The sequence below is a fragment of the Larimichthys crocea genome, chromosome II (genome assembly GCF_000972845.2).
Source record: "Larimichthys crocea isolate SSNF chromosome II, L_crocea_2.0, whole genome shotgun sequence".
Taxonomy (NCBI): domain Eukaryota; kingdom Metazoa; phylum Chordata; class Actinopteri; family Sciaenidae; genus Larimichthys; species Larimichthys crocea.
In genome coordinates, this window is record NC_040012.1 from 7,481,079 (window position 1) to 7,503,990 (window position 22,912).

Here is a 22,912-nt window from a genome sequence, read left to right on the forward strand (position 1 = left end):
CCTTCAAGTGCTGGCGGACTTTTTTCGTATTAAAAAAAAACAAAAAACGAATTGAGCTGGATTAGTTTTAAATTAACACGCCAAAAAGTTTTAAAAAATTTAAATAAACACAGAATTCAGTTTAACAACTTCACGCCTCGCTTAAACACACCTGATGTTTAAAGAAGCCTGTAATGACTTTAGCATAGCATCTCAACTGATTTTGGATTGTCCGATGACCCGTGAATGCGCCCCCCAAAACAACCCAATTTTAAACAATATTATTAAGATTGATTTCAATATTAATTAATTAAATAGGGCATAACGGTGGCTTACAGATAAATAAACCAGCGTGTCATATTTTTTTAAATTTGTACGCCACACCTTACATGTGTTTTGCAATATGTAACTTTGCCCAAATTGCTAAATTGTAAAGTTTTTTTTTCACTTTCCTTTCCTCAGTTATTTTTTGTTGCAGTGGTGGAATAGTTTGACACAAACAAAGAGCACTGAAATCATTATTATTATTATTATTATTATCATTGTGTCACACATGAATCATTATAGTATAATGGATGCATTGAGATACATTTGTTCTGCTGCCGTTCTTGCAATAAATAAACCGTGACGTTTATGGAGCACAGGCAAAAGTGTTGCCAACTATATATCAGAGCAGATGACATGAAAATAATACCACTACTAATTAGAATATAGAAAAGATCAGATGATCATTAAAGATTAAGCACACGGTTAAAGGAATAAGTGAAAATGTAATATGATGTCATTTGGATCAAAAATGTTGCTTTTAATTGATTTTTTTTTCCTGGTAAAGGAGTGGGAATGAATAATTAGCCTCATTACTGTGGTTTATTTACAGGTTTGATCGATGGTTATTGTCCCAGACCAGTAAAATAATAAATCAAACCAAAGTGCTGGCACCACTGCTGCCATCTAGTGCACATACTGTAACTATAGAGCGTGTTAAAGACCCTGGTAAAGAATAGTTCAGGGTTATTTAAAGAGCTTTGCATTATAAAAACACTATTTATTGTTTTTTTATTTTTGGTTTTATCAATTATAACTTGTAGACATGGATGCAAACTGAGAAAAAAAAGGCAAAGAATGTCATTTCCATGGTTAATCAGTGTTTGTCTTTATTTTAATATACAAAAAGATGGATGTATTCTCATCTAGTTTATATTTCTAAGCATTTCAACTCACAGATAAAGTTGCCATTCATACTGTTTTTTTTTTTTTAGTGAACTGACCGACACACTCCCCCCCTTCCCACCCACCCCACCCCACCCCACACACACACACTCTCACACACACACTCACACTCTTCACATAAACAGGGAAGGTCACACGATCCAGTCGAACATCCATTCACACTACAAGAAATGAACAATATGTTGACTGTAAATTTAAAAACAAAAACAAAAAAAAGAGGATTTTGCTTTCACAGGATTCACACATGAAAAGGAAGAAACCCTTTACATTTGTCAAGTACATATATACACGAGAACTGAGATTTTTTTGTCTTTTTTTGTGTGTGTGTGTCTCTTTTTTTTTCTTTTTGAAGATGAGTCTGACTCCAGGTTAGTGTTACTAACGAGGTACTGCATGAGGTAACTGGTTTTTCTGTTCAGAAGAGCTGGGTGTAAGACAGCATTTGGAGGTAAACAACCGATCACGGCAGATTTTTGCCTTTCGTGAGCGTATTATTTTTCTGGCACAATACGTGAAAGCACCTAGGGTCACGTTCAGGTCACATACACAAATTTCAACCCACAGAATTTATTGATTTTTTTTTCTCTATCGGGAGGCTTTAAACTTGTGTCCTCATCAGAACATGATCCAGGTGTGATGAGATGAATTTTTTTTTTATTGATCCGCAGAAGAAACACTGCTAAGTCACAGCAGAGTTTAATTACATAAACTATGATATTCAAGTGACTATTGCTGTATAATAAATATTGCTGGACCCTTGGACCACGCACATGCCACTGTTTTACAGGAATCGTAATGGGGCTGCGTCATTAATCGATCAGTCATGTGGTTATAGACACGTTGATGATTTCCAAACACTGAAGACGTGAACATGACATGTTCTGTATTGATGTTTTTTTTCGTTTGTTTTTTTTATCCCACACGTTCTTTACCAAAAAACTGCACAGGAGCAAGCGTTTACAGACCACTGTTTAAAAAATAAAAAAAAAATCACCATCTTTTTCCACAGCACTAATCAAAGCACAACAGATGAGCCTGTGTGTCGTCCAACGTGGCTAAACTATCGCTGAACAAGTCCGAACATCACATCAGCGGGTTAATATTGAGGTAATACTGCTCGAATGGGCATTTCCAGCAGGTGGCCAATCACAGAAGCCGCCAGCACCAAAACCATCAGGGAATATTTTTTTTTTTTTTTTGTCGAGTTTTTAATATATACGCTAAACTTTCTAATGCAAGTGCTACCTACACAGCTTCCAATACCATTATTCGTAGAAATCAGTAACACAACCACCATTCTTGAAAAAACGGGAAAAACAAAACAAAAAATAATAACTGCAGGGCTTAAATATGTGGAGGTGGAACTGAGAGATCCGTTTCGGTTTCTGTGAAATGAGAACAGTAATGCCCTGATTTTGTATTTAAAAAAAAAAAAATCAGATCAGTGTTCGGCAACTGTGTGTGTGTGTACAAGTCTATTTACAAGAATCGGCCTCTCTTCTTTTTAGGTTTTGTACAGCATTAACACCGTGACAACTGGTCAGGCTCTATTCAAAAAAACAAAAACAAAAAAACAAAAAGTCCACAGACAAAGAGGCCCAACCAGCAATAAAATATCTCAACTACTAAAACACAATAAAATACATAACACAACTTGATATACATGTAGAAAAAGCCTGAGGTACTTGTCAGAATATCTGAGGTCAGTCTGGAGGCGTAAGCATCTGAGCGCTTACCCGGTCAAAAAAAAAAAAAAACAGAATATTAGCCTCACATAATATCATTAGCGTTATATTAACAAAGAATACATGTACATCTACAAATCCTTGAGTATCCTGGAATAGTCACAGCAGCATAACGGACATTCAATGTATGGTATTCATGTTATGGTACAACTATGGCATTGCATTTGAGACAAAGGCAACCATTTGAGCTCTCCTTGCATGATGTACAGTGACTGAGGTATCTGGGGGACTGGTGTCCAACTGAGTCTATTGAACAAACACCCATGAAAATTAATAAAAACAGACATGTTGCTTACTCAAGTATGGCCCTCACAAGGATAAACCCCAACTTTCTGTCCATGGTTCTTATTTTTTAAAAAACACTTTCTAGCCATCTCGCATCATTTAGTCAAATTCTCTCACTCACACTCACACTCACACACACACACACACACACACACACACACACACAAGTACGTACATACACTCACACACAGACAGTTAAAATCAAGAATGTGTAACATTGCAACTCCAGGCAGCATACGTCAATGCCCCTGGCACTGGCAAAGGAGTAACTCTGAATTTCTACAATTAAAAAACAACCAAAGAAAAAAAAAAAAAATAAAATCCAGGAATATGTCCATGATAGCTAGCTGGATAGCTTGGCTCTCAACTTAGAGAAAATGTTCCAAAGAAGCCTACTGGATACCTGAGAGGTAGTTCCCCGGGCACAAGACGCTTGTCCCGAATCTTCAAGAAGTTCAAAATGTCCAATACAACTGCTCAGCTCCCCAATTTTAGCCTCCCCCCCACCCCGCGATAAAACAGGTGTGCTCCGATCTTTTTTTTTTTTTTTTTTTTTTTTTTTTGATCTTTTTCCCCCCATTCAGAGGCATTCACAGGTTTAAAATAAGGGAGCGCACTCGAGTTAAAAAAAAAAAAAAAGCTTCGACCCCTGAGGAAGATGAATATATTTTGTCTAACAGTCTCAAAACGGTTCCTCCGAGGTGTGCAGCACGTCGTCCGAGGTTTGGAGCAAAAAAAGGTTCGTTTTCATTTGGCCGCAGACGATCATGACCAAGACAGGAAAAAAAAAAAAAAAAAAAAGATAACAACTTATGAGGTAATAAAAATAGACTAACACAAAAGAAATACATGAGGTAATGACAACATTTAAGGTTTGACACATGGGTGTTATCAGATGTGCCCGTCGCATAACTTATTACTACTTTGAAACTACAGCAGATGGATGTGTTAGTACGGATCTGACTTTAAAAACACTGAAAAACATTAAAACAGAAAATGAAAATACCAGTATTGGGATAAAATAGCAGCTGCATTCACGTTGCTAGTTGTTGTTTTTTGTGTTTTTTATGCTTTTAAATAAAAATCGTGGAGACCCGCTGAGTTTGGATTTTGAAAAAAAAAAAAAAAAAAAAAAAAAAAAGTCAGGAGCTCAGGTGAAGGATGGTGTCACCCGTTCAGGTGCTGGACTCTTTGGGAGGTAGGTCCTCGTTGGTGAGAGACGTCACAATGGAGACGGGGCTGTCTGAGGTAGTGCTGCTGATCGTCCTGGCGATCTGGCTGATGCGCTCTTCCACGCAGCCGGCCGACAATCGCGCCTCTGCGTCGTGGTCCCAGCATTCTTCGATGGTCTCGCACATCTGGCTCAGACCCTGCCGGACACAAAGTAAGAGGTTAGAGGACAGCGAGTCTATAGCTCTGGACTGAAATCTTTCTCTGTGGCAAAGGTTTAAAAACACAAACACAGATTCAGAGAACTACAACTCCAGATGATCAAGCTGTGTTCACTGGAAAAAAAAAGGATGCACGACATCCTGGTATCGCTTGTTGAACCTGCGGAAACTATTCTTCCACTGTTACTCACAGGATGTTTGAGCCAGCAGTCCTTTATGACTGGACGCATCTTCTTGTGCACGACCACATCCTGCAGATCCTCCAGGGAGGGATGCTGGCCTATTTCTTCCTCGAACGGCAGCATGTACTCGCCAACTGTACCTGCGGAGGGGGCATTAAGGCCACAGGATGGAAAGCATTACACAGAGATCAAGTCAAGTAACTAGTGCGGCGTTCGGATGGCTTTTCCCAGACGAGAAAACTTAATCCTTTGTTTATGAGGTCAGCCTGAAGCTCTGTGCCCTTTTGCCTAGGCGACATTCCTGCACTGTTTGACTCACCGTCGGCCTCTGTGCAGCGGGACACCAGCTCCCACAGCACCAAGCCCATAGCGTACATGTCTATCCTCAGGAAGGAGTCTCGCTGGAAGTTGATGGCTCCCTCCAGAACCTCTGGAGCCATGTAACGCCTCGTACCCACCTGGCAGAAGTCAAGCATATAACTGAGTATGTGCATGAATGTATTGTTTCTGTGTGCATCCTAACAATGCGCCTGTCAGAGCATCAAACAACCTGATTGGCTGCTGGGTAAACTGACTCTACTTCAGCAGCTATCACTAAAACGTATCCGAGTTACTCTGCAGCCAGAATAAACAGTTCTCTTCTCTTCACGATGAATTATTAACAGCATTCCTCAATAAGAAACAGCCTCTCTGTACTTTATTATTAACTCCTACGTATTATAAAACCCTGATGGCTGACGTGCCACTTATATAAAATGAATGTCAAGAGAGAGACTGTGACTGACTCTGATTATTCAACTTGTGTAACCCTGCAACGACTGCATTAAGCCTGTGTGAACACTGCGATGTAGAAATCAAACCCAGCATGTGAGTGACTCCGTACCTGTCCATGAGTGTCTCCTGGAGGCTTTCCTGGTTCGAATCGTACAGCGAGCCCAAAGTCTCCAATGATTGCGGTCAAATCGTCTTTGAGCATCACATTCTTACTCTTGAAGTCCCTGGGGAATTTATTTCAGGACAAATTCGTTACAACGCTGGAATTATACAAAATGTTTCAAGCGCAAAACCAGAAGACGGCAGTGCTAAAAAAAAAGAAAATGTTAATCTAAAATCTAAATTTCAGCAAATGTTTTCTCTACCTGTGTGCAATGGTCGGTTTGGGCCCCTCTCCCTTGTAGCTGGGAATGTCCTCATGCAGGTAAGCCAAGCCGCGGGACATGGTCTCTGCTATGTAACACAGCTCACCCCAGGTCACAGTGTTACCCTTCAGGTGGTCTGTCAATGAGCCCTGCAAACACACACACACACATTAAAGATTCAGCAGCGAGGATTAATAACTGCACCGAATCTAACTCTGCTGTGAGTCAGTGTACGGGGGGAGGTGACCGACCTGAACCCTGGGATAGATAGATTGTTTTCGGCCCTGTGTCTCACTTCGTTTGCCAGAATTACCGGAGTCTATATTCGCACATTTGAGCTTAAATTATTCAAGAAACGCTGACAAAAATGGAAACGTTTAACCCAAACAGATGACAAACGTGGCGATGGCACCGAGACAGTAATTGTAACTTAATATGTTTGTGCCGCTGCCAAGGTTTGAAGGTGCTACAAGGACAAGCGCTGAAAGTCATTACACGTACGTTATGCTACATCTCTGGTCGTAGTAATTATTGTTAACCCTGTGTAGATATAATAAACACCTGTGTGTTTTTTATTTCTGCTCTTTTTGATACTAGTTGTATTTGACATGAAGCCTGCGTTATTTTTCCCATGCTCAAATTGATAAAATGGTGTTGCTTCAATGTATGCAGGTCATTTTCTAAAGGTACTGCAGACCTGCCATAAGTAATAAAATCCTCTTTAATAAAAGCTGTGATGGGCTTCTGCTGATATTGGAAATTGCGGTTCTGGTAAACACAGAGGCTCCTATACTTCAATTGGAATTGGCTGTATGTGTGTGTGTATATATGGGGGAGGATGGTGCACTCACCCTCTCGTGAAACTCTGTGATGAGCCACAGCTCCGTCTCCAGGTTGGTTCCGTGCTTCTCGGCGGCGATGTAACGCAGGAGGTTTTCATGTCGCATCCCCGGCGTCATGAATATGTCCCGCTCGTTTTGCCACGACTGCTTGTCCTACACACAAACACACACAGTCGTGTTTAGGTCTTGAAGATTCATACGAGCGCTTGTTGAATATAATGGGGCTCTTTGTTTATGTTACACAGAGCAGCTAGTCTGAGTCTTAACAATACGTTCGTGTCACGGTGCCGAGTGTTCAATTTTCCAAATACTACACACCCGGTGTTCTTTGAAGCTCGACACACACCTCTGTTGTGAAGGCATTTCCAGAACAACTAAAGACTCTTAGCTGTGTGCATGAACAAAATATACCTTCCACTGCATGACTACGAGACTTTCATCCCATTTCTCAAGCAGCGTCTCTTTTAACTAACAAAGATGGAAGCCATAAACATCATATCTCCTTTCTTTATTTCTAAAAGTTTGTATATATTGATGTTACTTTCCAGTGTTTTCATACAAAAACATGTTAATATTTTACTTGTATTTTACAAAAAACAGTAAGGAGGAATGGGTTTCAAACTTTTTTTTTTTTGTAATTGTAATTTATTCATTTCAAGACAGGGACAGCGAACAATAAAACACTAATCCTGTACAACAAGAGAATATGCATTGTGCCAGGTTCTAGCAGATTGCTATTTTCCACCTGTAGTTCCTGGGAAGGTTGATGGAATGTTACATAGACAATTAGTATAGGAAAGAAATTATTGTTGTAGAGCAGACTGGATATTTATTAATCCAGAGGGTCGGAAGAGTCTTTGAAGAAGGGCCAAATAGTTATTTTAATTGAATGAAGGTTTAATATAAACGCCTTGAATTAACCATGTTGACATACCTGAACAGGGAAGACCTTTACAGCAACGTATTCGCTCATCAGCTGGGCCTTCCAAACACAACCAAAGCGCCCCCTAGCTTTGATTTCCAACAGCTGCAGTGGTTTCAGACCCACCAAGGGTGACGGAGGAGCTGGTCCTGGATCCTGTGTAACAGACAGAGGAGAAGCAGTTAACATCTATCTAAAAACGTGTTAGCATTTCTCTTGGCCTTGCCACAAAATATTACAGGAGCACGACCTGAAGAACTTCATCACAAGCAGCGGTACAGAAACTCGTCTTGAAAAAAATAAAAAATAAAAACATGCAGTGGAAGACTGATTGCACAGCGGCACACATCACCACTTTTAAATGGGAGTCAAACCGGGCTATGGCCTCTCTCACCTCGCTCAGGTCTACGTGGCCATAGGGAGGTTTGCGGTGGCGGTACATCCACAAGGCCAGAACGAGGGCCAGGGACAGCACGCAGAGAGGCAGCAGGGAGTACACAAGCACGTTGAGCAGGGACGGCACTCGGGGTGGAGGCCGGATTTTCACTGTCAAGGGGGAACAGAATAATTACAGCATGTCAGCTTTATGACTTGTGGGTTATCAGCGGCATCGCGAGCATCCCTCACAGGCGCTGTGACCTGATTAGAAAAGAGCGGGGCGACGTTTTTATCTCGATGTTGATCCCCGCTCACTCACCGACTACACAGTCTGTAAAAAGCACCAAATAAAAATATATTTCTGTCACCTTATGGACGGATTAACATCAGCACTGCAAATAAAAAGCTCCCGTTGCTGCAAAAACATCTACAAAATGCAGTGTACTTTCACATTACACAGATTGTATCATTATATAACATGTCAATTATGCATCTTTAGCAATATTTTTAAAAAGGAATGAACATCATAAAGCCTGTAAAATACATAATGTTTGGGATTTTTAATACCACATGCAGGGCTAAGCTTCGCTCCCTCTAATCGGAGGGGGGTGAAAAAGCAAAGACCTATTTTTTTTTTGCTCGTACGATACGTGGGATGCGTTTGCCGCTCACCTCGGTTGCCGCTGCCAATCATGTCAGGAAGGTGGGTGAATCGTTCGTTGCAATAGTTGCCCTCGCAGCAGCAGAAGAACACCTGAGGGTTTTCCTCCATGGAGACGCACTCTTGCCTAAAAATAAAAAACGGTAGGGGACACACACAACATTTACTGCGTTGCTGAACGAACGCCGAAAGCAGATACCCGTCAAACTAACGTATGATTCGAGTAGGTGAGTGTCTGACAAAGTAATATTTGGCTTTAACTCCTGAACATAACCGCAGGAGTGATCTTTAACTAATCTGTGTTCAAACATGCTAAAAACGGCCCACATTTGATTACTCTTCATCTTCTGTCACTATTTTTCGTTGCTTTTGTCTCATATTAAACTGAAGTTACTTTTCCAGGTCTCACCATGACCCCTTTGTACTTAATTACCACCAACAGCACTTCAGGCTGAAGCCATTTCCCCTTGAAGCCGTCAATGAATTTGTACCTGCGTCTGAACCTACAATTTGTGCACCCTCGCCTCCCAGCCTTCTTGTTTGACTGGTGGAATAATGGTTAATTCTTCATACCTGTGCGCACTCGGACCTGTCATTCAACGCTGAATATTATTCTTCTGTTATCCGCCCGCTCGCCTTCATGAACCGACGAAGCTTGTTCGAAAACGCTGCGGCCTGAATATTAACGAGGACTTGAAAGTTTGATCGAACCACACACACACGTGGTGCCGATAAATGCTCATTTAAAATTCTCCTCCTGACTTGACAAACTCCTGAGTGGCCCGGTGTCGCCGTATCTCTCTGCCATCGTCAGAGTGCGGACACCGAGCTGCACTCTGTGCCGTCGGTTTCCGACAGGAAGGAAGAAATGTGAGGTGTTGCCGGGAATTATCCCAACACGATGTTGTCTTAAAATCTTAAACACAGTCTGATCTTCTAAGTGTAAGTCAAGCTGTTTGCTGACATTGCAGTTTATACATTATAACATAATGAATAATTTACACCCTGCGTGTGTGTAAATGCTCGCATGTGTCGATACAGCAGGCCCCCGTTTGTTTTATACATGTCGTCGAGCTGAAATGACTGACAGAAAATGAACCAAATGCCGCTTTAATAGTTGTTTAAAAGCAAATGTGCTCGAGATTTTCTGGAGTCAGCTTCTCGAGTATGTAGATTTCCTGCTTCTCTGTGTTTTATGTCACTGTAAATTGAATAGCTCTGAGTTTTTGGAGGTGTTGATCAGATTTTAATGTGTTATTTTGGGCTCTGGGAAGATGCGACGGGCCCCTTTTTCATTCCCCGCAATTTGATGACATCCGTATGAATTCAGAAAATAGATGGCAGATTAACTAATTGTGAATAATTGTGAGTTGCAGCCTCATACAAACCTGTTTTTTAAGCCTTCCATGCGATGTGTAAGTATCATGTGTATGTATGGTATCTGTAAAAGTGTGTAGACCTCAGTCAGTACAGGGTTTGGATGTTTATAGCGCTGCAATTGATGATATCCATCCTGATTGAACCTTTCAACAATATTTCTTTAAATATCCCTCTCATGAGGAGCTGATCCTCATATTTTCAGAGGCTGTAGCTAGCGAATGTTTGTCACTTTTGCCTGATAAATTATTCACGTGAATCTTTCTTTTTTTCTAATTTGCTGTCAGATAATCGATGAATCACCTTGGTTTTCCTGGAGCTTTTATTTCTGGCCCCGGGTCACACAGATAACGACGTGTTGGACTAAAACTGCAAGTACTGGGGCCAGACATTTATGTTCTACTACTCAGTGCCAGTCACTTTGGGCACAAGCCATACACGTAAAATGTAAATGTAAATGAACAGTAAGCGTTGACCTCGCTCTGTGACCCGACCTGTCATAGCAGTTGAAGTCGTCCAGCCAGCAGCCTTTCTTTACCAGCTTGATGGTCCCTGAGGAGTTGAGCCAGGAGGCGTAACAGTGCAGTCGCTTGTCCTTCTCCCCCTCGCAGCGCTCGAAACCGCTCTGGTTGGTCCTCTCCGTACGCCAGTTATCATTGTAGTACACACACTCCCGGGTCTCTGCTTCGCCCAGACTGTACCCTGAGACGGACAGAAGGCCTCAGTCAGCTCGCATCGTAATGAATTGAAAACTCAAAACGGCGGAAGCGCCGACATATGGCGCGGGGGATCCGCTGTGTGCCACGAAAGAAACATCTCTGAGCAGAGCTTCTATCATCACTCTGGCACACGGCCAAGTTTGGGAGCTCTCTGTAGTAAAAAGGGAGTTCCTGTGGGCTACGAAATTGTTGCCGAATAGTAGTTCGGCGTAATCCCATTCACTAAAAAAGATCTTTTCAGTGAGTAGCAACTAATAAGTAGGAAGAAATGACAGAATTTAATTAGCTACGGGGAAAAAAACAATAGTATGCCCTGCTGTGGCATAGAAACACACCACACAGCAGCATGTTACTTCTATAGATAAAGACTCGTGTGTGCTGCTGGAGTGTGACACATCTGGGAAGACAGATAAGACCTTCTTTTTCTTTAAGGGCTTTTTACTGTCGTTTAGCTGGAAATAGTTTCTCCTAACCAAGGCGAGATGTAACAATAGCTGTCAGTCTCCTGCTGTTGCACAACCCCCCTGAACTGAAAAGGAGAAACAAGGTTTATTTTATTATTACTCCATCCTTTCTGTGGATTTAATATCATCGGACACACGTTTTGACGATGGCAGATAGCACGCTGTAGTGTCGCCCTGGACGTTCGTGCCTAAATCTTTGTTCACAGAAAAAATAGCGTGTGTCTCTTTAAATCCCTGCCTATAGGAGGGCTGCCCATCCCCCCATGTTACCCCCACCAACCCATTACACACACACACACACATCCACTTACACATACATACATTTAGTTGTCCAGCAGCATACAATGGATTTCATTATAGGGCATATAGGGATGCATGCAAAGACCAAACATCATGCTCATTATTAAGGATGGAAGGAAGGAAGGTAGTGAGGGTAAAACACACATCCATGTCCACACACACACACACACACACACACACACACACATAGCAGAGATACTCAATGCTCCATTGAGCCGAGATGGCATTTCTGATATCTGTGGTCACATGATCCGGGAGGACTTTTACTACAAGATCATTTCCCAACCCCCCCCTCCTCTTCTCTTCCCTCTGTCACTTACTGGGGGGGGAGCTTTACACCAACAACAACAACATGAATTGTGTAGAAGCGGCTTACTATATACTCCAAAGCACTTATCTATAAACCATAGAGGCATTAAGCCACGGCCACTATTTGGCACACAGGAGACAGCTGTGGCTCAATGAAATTTTTATCACGGCTAAAAAAAGGGTTTCATGATGATGATGGAGCAGGAGGAGGAGGATGATATGGGGGGGGTGTTATTGTTTTTAAAATATCTGTTTAGTCATAGTAAGGGATGAGAAGAAGGAGAAGGAGAAAAGCCAAAAAAAAAAAAGAAAAACACAAGCCTCTCATGCTGGATTTCACGTGGTACACAGAGATGTGTAACAGTAACCTCAATTCAAGGACTTGAGACTAAACAGCTGGTGTCTCCTTCAAATCAAACACCATTGATTTACAGAGAGAAAGTGTGTTTCTTCTTTCCCCAAAAAAGGCTCTTGTTCAGGGGGCTGTGACCACAAACAAGAGAGTGCAGACCTGAGATGTTGCCTATAAGGTTTCAGGATGTTGATGCAGCTGCTGCCTTTCTATTCCTGCCACTGGGACGCAACAGTTTTTAGATATTTTAAAAAGGGGGGGTTCTAAGCTTGTATTAAATGTCATTTGTTAGTTTTTTTATATGAAAGTCAGAGAATAGTCGTGTTAAGAAGGGAGTTAATAAAATGCTGGAACAGCGAGCACAGCTAACAAAGTTTACACAAACAACAACAACAACAACAACAAAAAAAGAAAATGTCTGCCTCGGGACGGAGCACTCGATAAAAAAAAAAAAAGCCAACAATAGCAAAGCCTTACCTGCGCATAAAGTTCCCAGAAGAAGTGAACAAGTCAGCCATGAAAAAGACATGTTCCGTTCGAAATAAAGGGCAGAGATTTCCCCGCACTTTCCGTCGCGAACATTAAAACTCTAGCTTGTCCGAAACATCAAATCCAAGGGTCAAAAAAAAAGAGAGAGGAGAAAAAAAAAAAAAAACGACCGACCGACTGACCGACCACAGGCCTTCCCGGTCCCTCCGCAGCCTTAACCACCACGAACCAACCAACCGCCACCACCACCACCGCCGCCACCAACCGACAGCACCGACCCAACGACCAACCTCCACAGCGCGGCGTCAACAGCCGCGACGCTGCCGCTGCTGCTGCTGCTGCTGCAACAAATGTAGCGAGAAAAAGACGGGAGCGACTGACTGACTACCGGAGACTCGTCCGTTAATATCCGCGGCGGTGTTTCGCATCGGAAGCGGATCCTTTAAAAAAAAAAAAAAAAAAAAAACACAACCAAAAAGCGGTTAAATCATCCGGAGACGAGAACGGCTTGGTCTTTCTTTTCTTTTCTTTTCCTTTTTTTGTTTTGTTGTTGAGGTTATTCACTTGGATAGTAGCACCGCTGCATCGGGGAGGTCGTGTCGGGGGTTTACATGCATGTTACTGATCTGTGTCCAAAATGGCTTCTTCTAAACGGGGGGAATGGGCTCGCAAACAGGGAAACCCGGATGTGTAAACACAAAGAGGGGAATTCAGGCAGCCAGAGGGTGACCTTAACACGACACCGCTTTCGTTCACGTTTAAAAAAAATACTTTTTATTTATTTTTTATTTTATTTTTTACCACCACACGTCGACGTTTAATGCCTTATTTTAAAACCACAAAACGTCCAACGGACGGATTATACGAGCCGTTGGTGGAATATGTTTCCCAACGGTCGTTACTCGCGCCCAGCTGATATAACACTTGCACTTTCTGTGGTCAGGGATGGTATTTTATTTATTTCTTTGACTCTACTTTTAGTTTCTTATCATTTAGCCCCGAGGTTTAAATGATAATTCATGCACTGGTGCTCTGTATTTATCCCTTTTTATCTATGTTTTGCACTGAAGATGGCACTCAAATTAAGATATTCTATTTTTAGCCTATAAATACTCTATTTAACCGCTCATATGTTATTCTATATCATTTGTATCTTCTTCTCAATACATAACACGCTTATTTAAATAATGTGTTTTAAACATTTCAGCCCATATTTTGCTTTTCCAGATTCAGTTTTCAGGTTTATATAACACAGCAGGGTCAACATTAGATAGATAGATAGATAGATAGATAGATAGATAGATAGATAGATAGATAGATAGATAGATAGATAGATAGATAGATATACTTTATTTATCCCAAGCTGGGAAATTACAGTGCAGCAGCAGCAGCATTACACACAGTGACATACACACTATAAATACTCATTTAACCGCTCATGTTATTATATATCATTTGTATCTTCTTCTGAATACATAACACGCTTATTTAAATAATGTGTTTTAAACATTTCAGCCCATATTTTGCTTTTCCCGATTCAGTTTTCAGGTTTATATAACACAGCAGGGTCAACCTTAGATAGATAGATAGATAGATAGATAGATAGATAGATAGATAGATATACTTTATTTATCCCAAGCTGGGAAATGACAGTGCAGCAGCAGCATTACACACATTGACAATAAACAACAACTTAAGAATAAAAATATAAAGAACAAACTATACATAGTAAAATATCAAAATAGAACTTAATAAAATATATTGTACAAAAGTATATACAGCAAATTGGCAGTATTCATTTAGTGCAAAGTGAGAAAGGAGGAATGTGCAATGTGTGTTACTGTGTGAAGAGAAATGTGCAGTGACTGTAAATTATGACCTGAGTTTTTAGCTGTTATTATACAGTGTGATGGCATGTGGCAGGAAAGATTTCCTGTAGCAGAGCTGAAGCAGCCTATTCTATTTTTAGCCTATAAATACTCTATTTAACCGCTCATATGTTATTATATATGATTTGTACCTTCTTCTGAATACATAACACGCTTATTTAAATAATGTGTTTTAAACATTTCAGCACAAGATAGCCCATATTTTGCTTTTCCAGGTTAACACAGGGTCAACATTACAATGAGATGTGTTGTGACAGGACTAGACATAAAGGATAATAATAACAGGCTAAAGAAATAAAAATACAATACAATAAAATTGTAAGTAAAAACTGGGCTGATATGTATAAAATATTACAAAATACAATAGAACGTATGTACACAGACATGCAAGAAGTAAATAGACACCTTCATTCAAATTCAAATTAAAGGTGTCTAATTACTTCTTGCATGTCTGTGTATGAGGGTACAGTCTAAGTATGTATAGGTGTACTATACACTGTACAAATGTGGAAAAAGCTGTCTATTGCAAAAATATCACTGTATGAATATATATGAACATACTATATATAGTATCATATACAACATTATTTAAAATATATGAAAATTGAGCATTGAGAGAGTAGCAGAAGTCCTGGCACAGTATAGCAGCAGTCATGGTTATTTGGAGTATATCAACACAATTAGCCAGTACGTACAAATTCAAACATATAAATGTATTAGCTCATACAGTATTTAAGTAATATAGAGTGTGATAATATGTGATAAATATCTCTTAAAGCTCCACGCATAGTATGATAAATTCAGGGAAGGGTTTTTGTCTATCTGGATGATCTTTTATGCATTAGCGTGAGCACTAAAAATAGCTGACCTAATTTGGAGTAAGAGGATACAATAAATGCTATTTAAAATGTATTAGTTCTAATTACTTTTTCACAGTGTTAAATATAAAGTATATCTCACACAGAAGAAACAAAATAGAGCCAATAATGAGTCAGTAAAACATTTTATTATTGTCACAAAACAGAACGTGTAGGACATTAATCTTCCCCTAATCTCCAAATATAATATTCTTTTAATATGCCAAATAATCCGTGACATGACTTTTTTTTCCCTCTTTTGTGTCAAAGGATTGTTCAGCGTTGTCCACTCATCAAGTCTCCCAGCCAACAGACGACCACTTTTTCCTTCAAAAAGAGTTCAGGTTAAGTTATTTATTCAGACTAATTGGGTATGCTTCTCTTTTGTAATCTCCCCTCTTAAGAATAAATGCTAACCTCCATTACAGCAGGTAATCAAGGCTTATTTATGACATAAAATAGGTGCTTATAATAAAAAAAATGGACATAATTTGCTCTGTATTTAAGATGAGCACTTTTAAACTTGAAGTCCTTTGTGTAGAATAATAAATCCCATCATCTTCATCTTAGGAAATCAGCAACGACATTGTTAAAATGCCATTAAGCCGTGCTCACAGGTCCCTGTCTTCTCTCTCGTCCTTGACATCCAGACTAATGGCATGTTGGTGACACGCAGCCGATTCAAGCAGCAAATGGCTTAGGAACAAGGTTAGCCATTGGTAATCGCCCTTAAACTAGTGCTGTTGAGTGTAACTCAAGACAAAGCATTTCCTCATTAAGCCACCCTATATTGAGCCTGTAACTCAATAGGGGCCACGGGCGAAACCTTGTACAGATATGTGATCTGTTGTCATGACAGTTGGAAGAGAAAGCACATGAGCGCTCATTAAAGGTCCAGAAGCCACAGCCACGGCATGACATTAGAGAAGAATAAGAGCATGTGGGGACATGATGCAGTGGTGCATTACAAAAAAAAAAAAAAAACTGATGAAACTATGAGGTAATTGTGTTATAAAAGGCTGTTAAATACAGCTTACACCAGTCTGTCATGACCTGTATTGTATAATATGCATACTGCATACATGCTGTGTGTGTAATATGATTGAAAACTGGATATAAACTCTGAATTTAGGTGGCTAAACATTGAATGGACAACAATAATTAATATATTTGTGTTTCTGTACTTTAGTTTTCTTGTTTTATTCAACAAAGAATCAAAATAATAATAAGTCATTGTGAGTCATTGTGATCACAGAGGTGAGCCTCATGACTTGACAGTAAAATAGATAAATGACACTAGGTGGTAGCAGAGCTCCCCTGAGTCGGTACGGATGCTTCGACCTGTGCAATATCTCTCTCCCACTCTTGATTTATACTTTGTATATGTAGGGTGGACACAAAGCTTCTATTGTTCACTGCTGACTGCCAAACATTCAAACACACGAGGGAACGTGTTTGCTAAAAGCTGCTTTCTTTTGTCTTGTTTTTTTTTTAACAGACATGCACGTTTTTGTGCTATTAAAACAATTTACTTTCCCTACTGGATAAATAAAATGCTTGTTAATCTATGTATAATCTGTCTTGATCTTAAATGAATCACCAACAATTTTAATAATCAGTTTGAATGACTCGTTTTGAGTCATTTTTTAACGAAAAATATCCAAATTTACTTCTCAAATGTGAATATTTTCTGGTTTCTTTAGTCCTCTGTGACAGTGAACATAATATCTCTGGCTTGTGGACAAAATAAGACACCACCTCGCGCTTTTGGGAACAATTTTCTCACACTTTATGGACTAAATAATGATTTAATTAATCAGGAAAATGATCAACAGATCAATCAATAATGAAAATGACTGCCTAGTTGCTGCCCTAATCACATGTAACTGGGTAATGGTTCCAGGAAAGGCACGACACTTTAAGGTATTGGAGTTATGGCGTATAACAGAAAGCAGTTACCTGAATCATAGCCTGAAGTTACTCCTACAATGAAATGTGATGGTTAAATTAGTGGTTTCACACTGAGTGAGCATAAAAAGAGGGTAAAAAAAATGGAAATAAGATTGAAGATATTGTAGGATCACTACTTTATTTCAGCCTTTAAATAAGAAAGTACAAAAATAAAACAAACAAAGTCAAACATTTTCTTCATCTTTTATTATTTTACAGCCCCACAGAGTCAGCGGGAGATTACTTGACAGTGTGGTGTGTTTTTCCTCAGCGGATGATCTCGTGCCTGCAGTCGTATTGCCAATGACAGTAACATGGTTTAGAAGTAGTTCGCCACCCTACGCACAGACTGGATGTTGTGGTTCTCTGCCTGCCACTCCATGAAGTTGCAGTAGTTTTTCCTCTCGACGATGTACATACGGCCACGGTAGTTGGGCTCCTCATACAGCACCCAGCTGTTTGGGAAAATAAGTACAAAATCTACTTTAAAACTTAAAATATGCAACATCTAGTGCAGGTCAGGGGGTAGAAGGTGAAGTTTATGGCACATTTCTGAAAGCATACCATCTGATTTGACTGGAATAGTGTCTAAAATTAATATTTAGATTTATTTAGGTTTGTTCAAATCATAAAAACACATTTTCTTACTTACCTCTTGTACTCTCTAAGAAAAAAAACTATATTTTCAGGGTATTTTATGTTCTCAATAAATTATTGAGGGCAGAGAGATGCAAAACATGACTTCAGAGATTTCTTACGCCACCCCAGCTCAATGTGGTTAAGTGAAATGTTGTTTGTGGTGCTAAAAGCACTGAAAGATTACATGTATATCCCTGTTTTTCCGGATAATCCACAGACCTTGTAGTGTCTTTACAAGGCAACAGTAAAAACAGCGTGTTCAATGACTTATCCAGAGTAGCAAGGACACTGTCACAAACCACAGTTTCCATATAAAATATAAAATATGACTAATATGACATATCCTTGACTAAAACGACTAACAAAAAAATGAACAACTACTAGTGGAAAGTGTGAGTCTTTTTTGTGGGGCTTTCTTTTGCTGGTAATGGAGGCTTAATCTGGCCAAAGACTTCGTTGCACATCATCCTGCCTCATGTTTCCTATCCTGATCACAGTCTCCTGTCCATAAAGGATAACATTTCAAATAAAATGAAAGAATAAATATTTCAATTTGGGATTACTTGTTGACGTACACCTGTAAACTTTGTGGAATATAAAAGAAATAAAGTATTATTTTGTATGAGCTGACCCCAGAGCTCATAATAATCCCATAAACAGTGCAGTAAATACAGTTAACACGTTAAAACTCTATTGTGTGCTTAAATCAAACACTGCAGAGATACGTACGCTCCATCTCCATAAACCCTGATGGAGTTGACGCAGTTGTTGGTCAGGCCTCGTGCCTGCAGGAACGGACAGTCATCGCACACCTCCACGCACTGGCCGCTGAAGTTGTCAGCCTCGAACAGCTCCATCCTGTAGTGCTCTCCGTGCTGTGGGGAGGGGTAGAATAATGACATGTCCTCTTATTGCGTCATAGCAACCATGTTCACCTACACCTCACACTGCAAAAATAAAAGAAAAAAGACCAAGGCCTCCTCCTCCTCCTCCTCCTCCTCCTCCTTTATGCGGCTTAGACTGTACTGGGTGCGGAAACGCACCTATAGAAATCTAAAGGTTACATTAACATGTGGAGGATTATATGTATACCGCTCAGTCTACATCTCAAGTGCACTTAATGTGTGATTTTCTTTCAGCTGAAGGTTAATAATTATGTGACTAATATTCCCAGTTTGATTTATTTAAAAAACAGATGTGCACAAATGAGGCCACACATATGCCAGTTAACAACCAAATATTTGTCTGTCCCTAGGGTCTCACACACACACACACACACACACACACACACACACACACACACACACACACACACACACACAGAGTCCTACCATCCTGATTGGCCTGCAGGACCCCATGTGATCATTATGGGCATTCCAGCGCTGGTATTCAGGGTACTCTCCGTGCTCCAGAATATACTGTTGGCCCTTGAAGTCTGGATGGTCGTAGCAGATGAAGGCCGCACTCTCCACACGGATAGAGTTGACCCTGTTCATGAAGCCACGATCCTGGAAGTTGTCGCAGTCACTGAAGATCTCCAGCTTCCTCCCAGTGAAGCATTTCCCCTCATAGAACACGATCTGTTTGTTGTTACATTAAAATTAATATAACAGTGCTATCATAGTCTGAATTTTTTGGGTCAGTCATCGACATTATTTGTGGTTTGTTTGTGACACACATGCATAAGTTTGGGTCTTTCATCACACTCCCTTGTTGTGATACTCACCTTTCCTGAGTACTGAGACATTTTCCACTGTTTGCTGTTCCAAACTAGTCACACAGTATAACAGTGGAAAAATTTGGACACCCAGATATATATGGCCGACAGAGAGTGCAATGGTATCGCGAGGCCGAGGCAACAAAGGCACAACAATGGGGGGTTTAGACATTTTGCCACATGGACAGTTTCCCTTACATGTGCCAGTGCTGATATTGGAGTTTGGCTCTGGAGGGCGAAACAATAGAGGGAGAGATTTTGCTTTGATTGAGCTTTGGGAGGGATGTTAGACTGAGCTGAAGGGGTGGGGTGGGGGGGATGCAGAGTAATATTTGGGTTGTGTCCAGATGTGAGGAGGGAAAACAAATAGAGAGAGAAAGTTAAAGCAGAGGAACAACCCACACAAGAAATGTGTCTTCTGACACGTTGGACAGCTGACAAAGAAACAATGAGGCGTTGTCCCAGTCCATTTTCAGGCTTATAACCAGCTCGGAGTTTTGATGGCGCCACAGCAGCAGATTTTTTTCTTCTCCCCTCTGATCCCTGTCTGTGGTCGTCTCTCTGACGCTGATAACGAATTTGGGAGGAGACTCACAGTGGCGACATCAAAAGACCACGGGGTTTAATGTTAGTTAGGCAGGTGGAGCCGGATACAGAACAGATAAAAAAACAGTTTTTAATTAACTGCATGACAGGCAACCTCCTCTCTCTGTGTCTCTTTATCTACAGTAAAAGAGATAAAACACACAGTTTCAGATGATTTATTTGCACTTTTTTATTTTTTTTTAAGGGTGGAAAGTACAACGAGGTTTGGGATTCCAGTCATTCAAAGCCATAATTGGTGCCTCAGGCGCGTAGATGTCAGTCCATTCGGTCACCGGTTGGCCTCTGCGAGGTTTGAAATAGAGTCTTAACATTTTGTTTTAATAACACTGATGATGTATTAAATGTATTAGCGGAGGTATTTTTCATCCTGCTATTCATATGTGAATAGAGTGCCATTCTTTCAGACCTTGTATGGTATGTATTGAGTCATTTCATGTCTGGTTCCTATATCGAGAACTGAGCTAAAGTTGTTACACCTTATCCGGGTCAGACAGATTACAGCTTATGCAAACATACTGTACCTTTGACTAATATCCTCCTAGACTCTTAAGTTGGAAGTCCAACTAATAGAAATCTTTATTTGAGTCTGTGACAAATGCATACATTAATATTTGCAGGACTCTCATAAATTAAACACAGCGGTGGACAAAGGGTGGACAGCTCTTGCATAATTCAGGTTTTTTTTCTGAGCATTGGGAAACTGTAACCTCTGGACAGAGTGTACACAGGGGGAGCGGGGTGCTGAGCATATAGACTTTACAGCGATATACCACTTAATGGGACGTTACCATGACAGGACGAAATATGAGCGGGTATAAAAAGCAAGAAAGTCGATGAGTACGACTCAGTCATCGGCAGAAACAGAGACAGGCAAGTCAAGAAGGTATGGAAACATAAAATAATGTGTATTTAACCTCAGAGTCTTGTCTGATTATTTGTTTATTAGCAATATAAAATCAGTAGTAGCAGGAATCAGTAGTCTATCAAATGTGACTGTGCAAGGATTCTGGCTCAGACTTGAGACTATACAATTTAAAATCACAAAATTATCAACCCTATAAAAACAATATTCAGTGGGACACATGCCAGCAGAGCATTGTATAAAGTGTATTATAAAATCTGTGCTTTATCTCTCCTAGGCTGCAGCATTAAACCCGAACAATGAAGTTGTTGGTCTTGGTTTTATCCGTCGCCCTGCTGTTTACAGCTGGTGAGTCTGTCACTGATTCTCCACTGAATAAACACAACCTCTGCTGCTGTGCAACAGGGACGTCTGCGATCTCTGTTAGTCTTCAGTGAACAGTCTCAGCAGACCTGTCAGACACTCACAGGCAGTGTTTTCATTTTGCGACAGATTGTAGAGACCCAGCTCTAACAAATCATAGTAATTATGTAAAAAAGCAACTGATTTAGCTCCCGTGTGGCTTCATGCACACATTTTGCATCTATTTACCAACCCAGATCCTACCTAATAGCTTGCAAATATTGTCCCAGGACTCGTAAAGAAGAAGAAGAAGGTCACAGAGAGAGAAAAACAATGACTGAAATATTTATTTTGTTGTTGTTTTTTTTCAGGTGAAACCCTGAACTGCCACCGGTGTGTCCCCCAAAGGGCCGGAGGAGAGTGTGAGCTCACTGAAGAGACTTGCAAACCAGAGAAGAACGGCTGTGCTGCTGCCAGGTTCCTCAGAAAACCATGTGAGTTTTTCCAACACACCCAAATCCTTAACACATGAGAGAATGACAGTGCAGGAACCACAATAAAATACAACTACTAACTGTGTTATGAAGCTACACTTGCATGCATACTATTGCACCAGAATTAGAGAGCTAGGAGCATCAGTTGTGATTTTAATGCATCTTTTTTTAACTCCAAAGGGAGAGAAAACAGTAGCTAAACAGTTTCAGGCAAGGTAACATGCTGCATGTCAAATACCTGAATCTGTCTGAGTCATGTAAATATGTCAAAATACTCTGGCTCTACCAGTGACGGCACATTTTCTGTTTAAAAATCAACTTTTTGTCCTTTTTTCCTTTCTTAGTTGGCCACTACCAGAAATGCATGGCTCTGTCAGACTGTGAAATGCTGAAGATGAACAACTACATCGATATAAAGTGCTGTAGCGACGACTTGTGCAACACCTTTTAAGGTGCAATATTCTACAAAAAAGAAAACAAAAAAGAAAAGACAATGTATCGGGGTATAAAGGCACTTAAACCCAACGACTCCTGCAGACTGCAGCTGCTGCAGGTGGCTCCCAACTGTGAAGACGTGTACGAATTCAACGCAGCTTTACAGAGAAACCTCATTCATCTCAGTCATTTCCCTTGACGAATAAAAAAAAGAAGTCTGAAAAAGTGCCTGTTCTCATTTTTACGTCTCGAAAGGAGTTCTCTCATTACTTTCTGACAGCCACATCAATTCAAAACTAAGTCTGCCTACCATAAAAAACACAGAATTATTGGATTCGTGTTCAGGCAAGGGTTAGA

At 40.4% G+C, this 22,912-nt stretch overlaps 2 protein-coding genes across 2 annotated transcripts; both read right to left on the reverse strand.

Annotated features, from left to right (window-relative positions):
* Positions 1 to 1,783: 1,783 nt before the first annotated feature.
* Positions 1,784 to 13,737, reverse strand: acvr2ba (activin A receptor type 2Ba). The gene is made up of 11 exons (XM_019276244.2): positions 12,753 to 13,737; positions 10,626 to 10,833; positions 8,766 to 8,881; positions 8,110 to 8,261; positions 7,728 to 7,871; positions 6,803 to 6,946; positions 5,952 to 6,100; positions 5,696 to 5,810; positions 5,132 to 5,270; positions 4,822 to 4,952; positions 1,784 to 4,609 (listed from the first exon to the last, which is right to left on the reverse strand). The coding sequence occupies exons 1-11, from the start codon at positions 12,802 to 12,804 to the stop codon at positions 4,415 to 4,417; spliced, it is 1,545 nt and encodes a 514-aa protein (XP_019131789.1). The 5' UTR covers positions 12,805 to 13,737; the 3' UTR covers positions 1,784 to 4,414.
* Positions 13,738 to 17,647: 3,910 nt separating this feature from the next.
* On the reverse strand, positions 17,648 to 19,867 carry LOC109138137 (gamma-crystallin N-A). The gene is made up of 4 exons (XM_019257540.2): positions 19,826 to 19,867; positions 19,431 to 19,679; positions 18,829 to 18,974; positions 17,648 to 17,915 (listed from the first exon to the last, which is right to left on the reverse strand). The coding sequence occupies exons 1-4, from the start codon at positions 19,844 to 19,846 to the stop codon at positions 17,780 to 17,782; spliced, it is 552 nt and encodes a 183-aa protein (XP_019113085.2). The 5' UTR covers positions 19,847 to 19,867; the 3' UTR covers positions 17,648 to 17,779.
* Between the last annotated feature and the right edge of the window lie 3,045 nt (positions 19,868 to 22,912).

What these genes read in the sequence shown, in the direction of transcription:
- acvr2ba (XM_019276244.2), bottom strand. Translation starts at nt 12,804, where the DNA reads ATGTCTTTTTCATGGCTGACTTGTTCACTTCTTCTGGGAACTTTATGC. An exon ending in GATTGGCAGCGGCAACCGAG is followed by an intron (nt 8,262 to 8,765) that starts GTGAGCGGCAAA and finishes CCCCCTTGACAG; the next exon opens with TGAAAATCCGGCCTCCACCC. An exon ending in TCACAGAGTTTCACGAGAGG is followed by an intron (nt 6,101 to 6,802) that starts GTGAGTGCACCA and finishes GTGTGTTTGCAG; the next exon opens with GGCTCATTGACAGACCACCT.
- LOC109138137 (XM_019257540.2), bottom strand. Translation starts at nt 19,846, where the DNA reads ATGTCTCAGTACTCAGGAAAG. An exon ending in CCTGCAGGCCAATCAGGATG is followed by an intron (nt 18,975 to 19,430) that starts GTAGGACTCTGT and finishes CCCTCCCCACAG; the next exon opens with CACGGAGAGCACTACAGGAT. An exon ending in AGGGTTTATGGAGATGGAGC is followed by an intron (nt 17,916 to 18,828) that starts GTACGTATCTCT and finishes TTTCCCAAACAG; the next exon opens with CTGGGTGCTGTATGAGGAGC.